Source organism: Sycon ciliatum, chromosome 2 (assembly GCF_964019385.1).
Source record: "Sycon ciliatum chromosome 2, ocSycCili1.1, whole genome shotgun sequence".
NCBI classification, from domain to species: Eukaryota; Metazoa; Porifera; class Calcarea; order Leucosolenida; family Sycettidae; genus Sycon; species Sycon ciliatum.
Genome location: NC_088644.1, coordinates 9,569,953 through 9,578,499, shown reverse-complemented (window position 1 = coordinate 9,578,499; position 8,547 = coordinate 9,569,953). Strand labels below are relative to the sequence as shown.

The 8,547-nt window shown below is 53.6% G+C and overlaps 1 protein-coding gene across 1 annotated transcript in view; it reads left to right on the top strand.

Moving 5' to 3' along the window:
• Positions 1–455: 455 nt before the first annotated feature.
• The window catches only part of LOC135808564 (uncharacterized), a 13,026-nt gene continuing 4,934 nt past the window's right edge, over positions 456–8,547 (top strand). Inside the window, exon 1 of the mRNA XM_065321778.1 lies at positions 456–994. Within this exon, the coding sequence (XP_065177850.1) occupies positions 860–994 (135 nt within the window). The 5' untranslated portion in view covers positions 456–859. The remainder of the gene's footprint in view (positions 995–8,547) is intronic.

The window sequence follows — 8,547 nt, the reverse complement described above, 5'->3', positions numbered from 1 at the left end:
ATCTCTAACTTCTAAGTCCACGCTCCAATGTGTTTGTGTTTGTGTCTGGCGGAAGATCATCGAAATTTGAGGTCAGCGGAAAACTCCCAAGTGGACACTTGAGGCTTTGAGTGAGCTGCTGCTGTCACTCAGCGGTTGGCTCTATCCGTACCTGGCGCTTGCATGCTGCGTTTTCGGCAGTCCGAAGCGTCAAGACTAGGGCATGGTTGTAGATCTAGCACGGGTAACAGATGCGATGTGTGAGAAGTGAGTTATAAAAATACAATACAATACTCTCTTCGCAAGCGACTCCGATAACCGTCAAGACTCAAGGTGCAGAGGTGTAGATAAGTTGCACCACTTTACACTGACAGACATAACTGCACTGAAGTAGCAACACCAACACTAGCTGTGTTTAATACACAGAATCATGAACCAGTCCATCAACACTACACTCCACAGTTAGTTGTGCCGGTTCACCAGAAGACTGATAGCCGTACACATGCAGACAGCTACAGCTACATGTAGGAGCAAGTAACTAGTTACGTATACAGATGCACCCATGAGGTTTGCAGGTGCAGAAGGAATACCGGTAGTGTGCTTCCCAAAGCGGCTCTAGCAAACAAAAACGTCTCCTGTCTCACGCCTTTTGACGGAACTGGCGACCGTAGCTACCGTTCTTACATTCAAACTATGCTGTTTTCGTGAGTTTGCCGCTGAGTCCTACGTAGTGCAGTACTGTTAGAGCAGGAGAAGGAGTAGCAAAAACCGTCGTGAACAGGAAACAGCCGCAAGGAAAGAAACGACTGCATGAAAACATAATATCGGCTGAGTCTTTCGGACAACTGCCGCTCGTATCGTAGCCTACACGGGTGTCTTCATGGCGGTGGTGCAGGTGCTAGTGGTCGTGTTTACCACAGTATCTTCCATTCAGTTCACCGGTGTTACTGCGACGGAGGGAGATAGTGGACACGCGCAACGATGGCAACAGGCGGAAGAGTATTTATCTCACAGGGTAAGGGAGCAATGTATGACTACCTGCTACTTCTCCAGATGCATAGAGAACAGAGAAAAAAAGGTTGAAAGTAAAATGTAATAGTTACTTTTGCCAAAACATTGTTTACGGGGCTGCGGAGCACAGCCTGGTGGAACATTGCAGATTAAGATGTCCGGGGTTCGTCATGAAGGTAAGGTATACACATAGGGCACATTCTACCTTGGGATTTAGCTTAGACAATGCCACCGCATCCATCTACAGTACATGATCTATGTAACCATAATGGGCCAAACGCTGTAATGCCCGTGCAACGCTGTATGGCAGTGATGGTGACGAATAGCCCATTCCCAAAGATGCCATAATTTTTTTGATATAATATATTGAGAAAAGCATATTATGCTTTTCTCAATCGTGCCAAAACAAATGCAAGTTGCTGAAATCGCATCCCTATTTTCAGAAAAAGATCGAAAGTTGCTAACATCGCAACTTGAAATGAGAGAGTTTTTGTGCATACAATGATGCCAAAACAACCAAAAAAAGGAGCGGAAATACCAAAAGTCCAGCGACGGCAAAATCTTTACCCCTTCCTTCTGTGAACTACAAGTAACTTTAGTTACAGTTTACACAGTGCAAGTAGCCTGTTGCATGCATCCTCCATCATTTCAGTGCACGCAAAGGGAATCCCCATAACGCAACTGCCGTATATCCACTGTCTCTCTGAAATTAATCTGAAGGCACACGAGAAATAAGCTTGTATCCACTTGTCTGACATGAAGTCTGTGACTTAACCTTTTGATCCCATGCCATTGGGCCAAGGTGAAAATTTCGAAAGCCGCGATACTGAAGAAAGTAGCGATTTCTTCCAAAACAACAAAAAATTGCGAAAAAGTGGTGAGCATCTTTGGGAAAGGGCTAGTTGTTCCGCAGGACTACACCACGCTAGTCCATAAACATTGAAACTGTGATGGATCGTAACTACACACTGGGTTCTTCGTTATAACCAAAAACGCAAACGTGCTATTAGTGAGTAAAAGCAAAGTGTAATCGACAGACGCTCTTCGTCTCACTTGGACTCTAACTCTCTAAACGTATTCTGACTTCTGGCTTGTGTAACTGAGTCCAAGCGACCAATATTATGCTATAGATGAATATCGCAGCACAACTGCAGCGTAGCTAAGGAAAGGTGAATTGCCTAGAGGCAAATGCATAGCTTGTCGCGATAGAACTGCGACCACATAGGTGCAAACTGACAATACTGAAACACCGGCGATGCCACAAAGTGTCTGGCGTGCCCACTACTAGTCTATTGACATGATCTATGGAAAGGCGCCTACACGTCTACCTCAAATGTCTAAGTACCGTGAAAATGGATGAATACAAACCAGCAAAGCGCCATAATGCTGTAGGGCATGCACATAGAATCGGTATGGCTCGTCTAGCCTGCAGTTACCTAAAGTACCATACATGCACAGAACAATGCATCCAATAGTCCGTGTCCAGACACACTATCTAATGTATAGTCAAGGAGAGCCTCGTGAACATCCTCCCCCTCGAATACGCGATGAGTTACCTCGCAGCGTATTCCACTACTACCTAGCTTACAATTGCATGTGTTGTACCTCTATCGGTCTAATCACTGCGTGGCAAAAAGATGTGGTAAACATAAAAATGATAACACTGTGGTGCTTATGTGATATGCCTGCAATGTATGCTGCATCTATTGAACTACTGCTTCTGTCTTACTTGTGTTACCACCATAACTGAATACGTACAGATCTAGCTGCCATCTTCTCTATGCATCTAGCGGGCAGATCTTGGTGATGGGACGGGTGATTCGCTTCCCGCCGACTTGCACCTCCACAACACGCACGTGACCATCTGGGCCCGGCTTGGTCTCCATGACGCGTCCGAGTGGCCAGTGCCCACGTGGTGCATCCGGTTGCAATACCAAGACGATGTCTCCTGCCGCCACGTCTCTCCGTTCTTTTAGCCACTTCCGTCTCGCGTTGAGAGTCGGCACCCACTCCTTGAGCCAGCGCCGCCAGAACTGCTTCACCACGTCTTGAACTTGCCGCCATCGCTGGTTGGGGTGGAAACCTGTGGTGTCTACGCTTTCTGGGGCGAACTGACCGCCCATCTGACCCGTCAGAAAGTGGTTCGGCGTTAGCGGCGAGCTGTCGTCAGGGCTGGCCGACTGGTACGTGAGCGGTCTGCTGTTCATAAGGCTTTCGGCGTTCGTGAGCGCAGTTGCCAGCATCTCATCCGTCAGGTCAGCATTGCCGAGAACTGCCTTGAGGGCGCGTTTCGCCGCCTTAACCATTACTTCGTGGACTCCGCCGAAATGCGGGGCTAGCGGCGGGTTGAATTTCCAAGCCACCCCACGGTTGGCCAGGGACTTGAAAACTGCGTCGTTATCCAGAGCCTCCACCAGTTCCCTCAGCTCACGATCGGCTGCCACGAAATTCGTCCCATTATCTGAAATGATCTCCAGCGGTTTTCCACGGCGCGCGACCATCCTTGAGAACGCGTTAAGAAACGAGCTGGCGTCGAGGCCGTAGCTCATCTCGAGGTGTACGGCTCGGGTTAGCAGGCAGGTGAAAACGCAGAGGTAACGTTTGGCTTGGCTGCGTCCTCGCCCTTGTTTCGTTAAGTATGGGCCGCCATAGTCTACCGAGGCTCTAGCGAAGGCTCTCAACGGTGTAGCGAGCCGGACCTTCGGCAACGGCGCCATAACTTGCTCTGCCGTCCTGGCTTTGCGACGTCGGCACACCATGCATTCAGCTTCCCACTGGCGTATCTCCTCTCGGGCAGACTCCAGCCAGAACCGTTCTGTCAATGCCGCGAGCGTCTCGTTCGTGCCACCATGCTGTCGCAGCTCGTGGTGGTGCTTCACGATTAGCGACGTAACTTCATGTTTCCGGGGTAGAATGATCGGGAAGCGCGTGCTGTACGGGAGCCAGTCAGCTAGGCGGGTGCGGCCGTCACAACGTAGTAGGCCATCCTCATCCAGTCGCGGACACATCTTTGCTAACCGCGATGCTGCTGGCAGAGTCTTCCCCTTCTTCAGTGCGCTGATGTCGTCACCAAATGCATCCTGCTGCGCTCCGTAGATGATGGCAAGTTCCGCCGCTTCCAACTCTTGGATGTTTAGCTCTCCGCTGACGCGGTCCCCTTGTCTGCAGTTATTGACGAACCGGTTGATCCATGCCTGAACTCTCACAAGTCTCGTCCAGTTGGAGTAGCGGCTTGGTTGCACGACGGTGATCTGCTGCGTCACGAATGCGCTCTCAGACGCCTGCACAGCTGCCTTGCGAACTTCCGGGTCGTCGCTCAACCCCGAAGTATCCTTTAGCTCCGTGGCTGGCCAGGTTGAGCCGTTGCTCAAAAACGCCGGTCCTTGCCACCATAGGTCTGCGTTGACCAGGTCGTTGACGCAAGCTCCTCGTGATGCCAGGTCAGCTGGGTTCTGTCCCGTAGGGACGTAGCGCCACTGTCGCGGTGCGGTACGCTGCTGGATGTAGCTGACGCGATTCGCGACGAATGGTTTGAACCGCCGACTGTAGCTACGAATCCAGTGGAGGACCGTCGTGCTATCGCTCCAGAAGGTGACAGTACTAAGTGGCACGTCGAGCACTTTACTCATTCGAGTGGCAACCTGATGGCCGAGAACTGCCGCCATGAGCTCGAGCCGGGGAATGCTGGTAGCGGCGGTGGGCGCGACACGACTCTTCGACACGAGGAATCTGCACTCCGCTGTTCCATCTTCGCGCACACTTCTCGCATACAGAACAACTCCATAGGCTTCGCTGGACGCATCGCAGAATGCATGCAGCTCGAGCTTGCCGGTCGATGCTTCAAATTGACGCGGGACTCGGACGTTGCTGAGCTCGCTCAACTCTTGGAACCATTGCTGGGCTTTATCAACTATCGCGTCGGGAAGTTGCTCGTCCCAGTCGACGCCACTCATCCAGCATTCCTGCATCAGCATCTTGCCTCGAACGACGAACGGCGATATGAAGCCGAGTGGGTCGAATACGGCTGCTGTCCGCTGCAAGAGGTAGCGCTTTGTGATACGCTTGGGCAGATCCGGTTGCTGCACGCGGAACGTGAACTCGTCATCGAGGGCAGACCATGTCACTCCGAGCGTTTTTACCGATGGTAGGTCTCCCACCGTCAGGTCGACATCCGCTGCGCGTTCTTCTTCTGGGATCGTACTCAGCAACGCAGTCGAGTTGGATAACCACTTTCTCGGTCGCATGCTTGCCTTCCCCCACAGCTCCATTAGGTCGTCATGGAGCTTGGTACCGTCGGCGACCGTGGCAGTACTGTCCATCGTATCGTCCATGTACGTACTGTCCAGGATGGCCTCTGCTGCTGATCGGTGGGTATCGACGCTTGCGTCCGCGACTTGGCGGGCGACATACTGAGCCAAGAATGGCGACGCGTTTACACCGAAGACTAAGCGGTTGAACTGGTACTTCTTGACCGGACCATCGGAGGCCGGGTCCTGCCACAAAAAGCGGTGGTACGGCCTGTCCTCGGGGCGTATTGAAACTTGCAGATACATCTCTGCTACGTCGCAGGCAACGGCGATGGGCTTTCTTCGGAACCGGGTGAGAACATCGCAAAGGTCTCGCTGCAACTTCGGGCCGGCGTGGATGGCGTCGTTAAGTGAGATGCCGTGGTAGGAGGCGGCTGCGTCAAACACAATCCGGACCTTAGTTGTCGTCTTCTGTGGCCGCACAATGGCGAAGTGTGGCAGATACCAGCATTGGTCGGTAGGCGCTTCGTCAGTGACGTCGGTGATATATCCTTTCTCGAGGTAATCTTGGATCACTCTGGCGTATGCTCGGGCTACTTGCGGTTCACGTTGCAGTCGTCGACGTGTTGACTCCAGCCGCTTAGTCGCCATATCAACGTTGTTGACTAACTCCGCCTTACGACTGTTCCATGGTATCGATACTTCATACCGGCCGTCTACTAGCCGCGTGGAGTCTTCCACTAATTTCACCGCTGCGGCCTCGTCTGCCGATGTTGGTCCTGGAGCCGCATTGTCCGTCTCGACGCCACAGCTGTCGACCTTCCAGAACTGTTGCAGGGCTTGCTCGACTCCTGCAATTGACTTGTCTCCACCGACGTAGTACGAACGGTTGGGCTGTGGGCCCTGCGTCTGCTTGGAGTTGGGTGCTCTGAGCTTCCCTACGCAGGTCCATCCGAGCGGTGTTAACCTAGCGACGGGTTGCCCAGGTTCACCAATGACGTCACGCGTCGATACGTGCAGCTGGACTTGGTCACTGCCGATCAGCATATCTACAGTGTCGTGTTCTCCCACCGCTGGGAACGGAATCTCCCTCAGGTGCGGGTAGTTACTAGCCTCTTCTAGCCAGTCGACTGCGCGAAGGTCGCCAGTCACGGATTTGTCGGTGGTGTACGCCGTGATCGTCTGCTTCAAGTTGCCATCAACACTCCTCAGCTCGATGTCTACTGGCATAGTCTCGAACGTCTCCAGTTTGCCATTGAGCGTGCTGACCGTCGTCCGTTGGCGTTTGCCACTCAAACCGAGTCGAGTGGCGATACTAGTGTGCACATACGTCACAGTGCTGGCATCGTCCAGCAAAGCGTTGACAGTCACTGACTGCTGACCGTTGCACAGTGTCACCGGGATTGTCCGTAGAGCTACACGGTCCGTCCGGCGCCCTTGTGCCACATGTGTCGCTGCTTCTGGCTCCCCCTCTGTGACAGTCGTGACCAGTGATGTCTGGGGTGCGGGCTTCTCAGCTTCCGGAGTTGGCTGTGCGCCGCCGGTAACATTGCTGCCATGGAGCAGCGGGTGGTGATGTTTGATGCATCCACTAACCGGGCACTCACGGTCACGGGGGCAGTCCTTGCCAGCATGGCCACTGCCCAAGCACCGGAAGCACGCGTTGCTCTGCTTGGCGAGCCGCCAACGCTGATTGACCGACATGACCTTAAATGCCGCACACTTCCACAGGGGATGTGCGCCTTTGCATACTGCACAGTTGACGTCGCTCTTCTGTTGAGCATGATATGCGTGGTTGCGACTAGGCGGAGCACTACGCCTCTGGAACCGGTTATCTCGGGGTGATTGCTGCTGTTGGGGCGTGGTTTTTACTGCTACGCCGCTCACCGTTTCTGCCGAGATCATCATTAGCTCTGATTCTACTCGTGCCCATTCGAGCAGGGCTTCGACGGACTCTTCTACTTGCCGATCATACCGCCATCGATGGTACTGTGCAAGCACACGTTCGTCGAACTTACGGAGGAGCTTCTGGTAGAACGTACCAGCCTCCAGTTCTGCGGCCCGGCCGCTGTCTTTCAGGTTGATGACTACTACCTCGAGGAGCTCCGTGAATTTCTCGAACTCGGACGCTCTGTTGTAGCCAACCTTACCGAACTGCTCGATTTCTTCTACGTGGATCGCGACACGCCTGCGTTCTCCGCCCTACTTCCTGACCAGTAGCGCTTTGGCGGCCTCGTACGCAGCAGGGGAATAGCCTAAGCTATCGATGGAGTCCAGTGGGTCGCCGACTAGGTACTGCCTGAGTTGCAGTAGCTTGTACTCTGGTGCTGCCGGAGATGCGTCTATGCATGCCATGAACGCCGCACGCCAAGACTCGAATTTTCTTTTGTCGCCGTTGAATGTCGGAATGCCGATCTGCTTCAGCTGACGCCATGGTTCCGGTTGGTGAGGTGCCGTCAGTGCACTCTGCGGTTGTGGCATGGTGGTGGACTCTGCAGCAGGTAAGGCTAGACCATGCTGAGTTGTCATGCTTGGTGTCTGTGCGACCATTTGTGGGACGTTGCTATAGGTTGCATAGCTAGGCTGCGTGATGTTGTTGCCTGTCCACATAGGTTGCTGTGTTCCATACTGGCTGGGACTACTGAATTGCATACTTGGCATGGCACTGTAGCTGTTAGCACCATAACTACTACTGCTGTATATGTAGCTTGCACTAGCAGATGCAGGATTCGCACTAGGGGTAGGGTAGATCCTTGGCATAGAAAATGCACTTGCACTGGTCAAGTGCTGCCGAGTGGCAGGCTGTGAATGCGTCGACCTCACTTTCGATGCCTGCGATGCGTGGGCTGCGATGCCCTGACTTGCCTGATGCTGCCTGCCCGCGGCAGGCCGACTTGCACTGCTAGATTGTGCACTATACGAAGTGCTCGCGGTCGCACGTGTTGTGACTTCTGCTGCACCGCGTGGTTGGCGCGGAGCTTGCGTCTTCGTAGCGGATGTTGCACTTGAGGCGGTCGGCGCCACCACGAGTCCTGCAACTGACGAGGTTTGCGGTACGACACACGAACTCGTGGCGGGTGGCGGAGCTGCCACTGCTGTCTGCGTGACCTGCGGGACTTCTCTCTGAGACTGCTGTTCGTGCTCTGAGGAGATTTGGATTTCTTTCGTTTGATCTCCCCCATCCGCGCTCAGGCCGGTTGGCGTTCGCCTTTCATCACTAGCTTGCGGCCATCCCTGAACTGGTGCGTGGTGCTCCTCGTGAATGGCGGCAGCTACGTTCACGGCGTCTCGGGGTCCCTGAATGGATAAA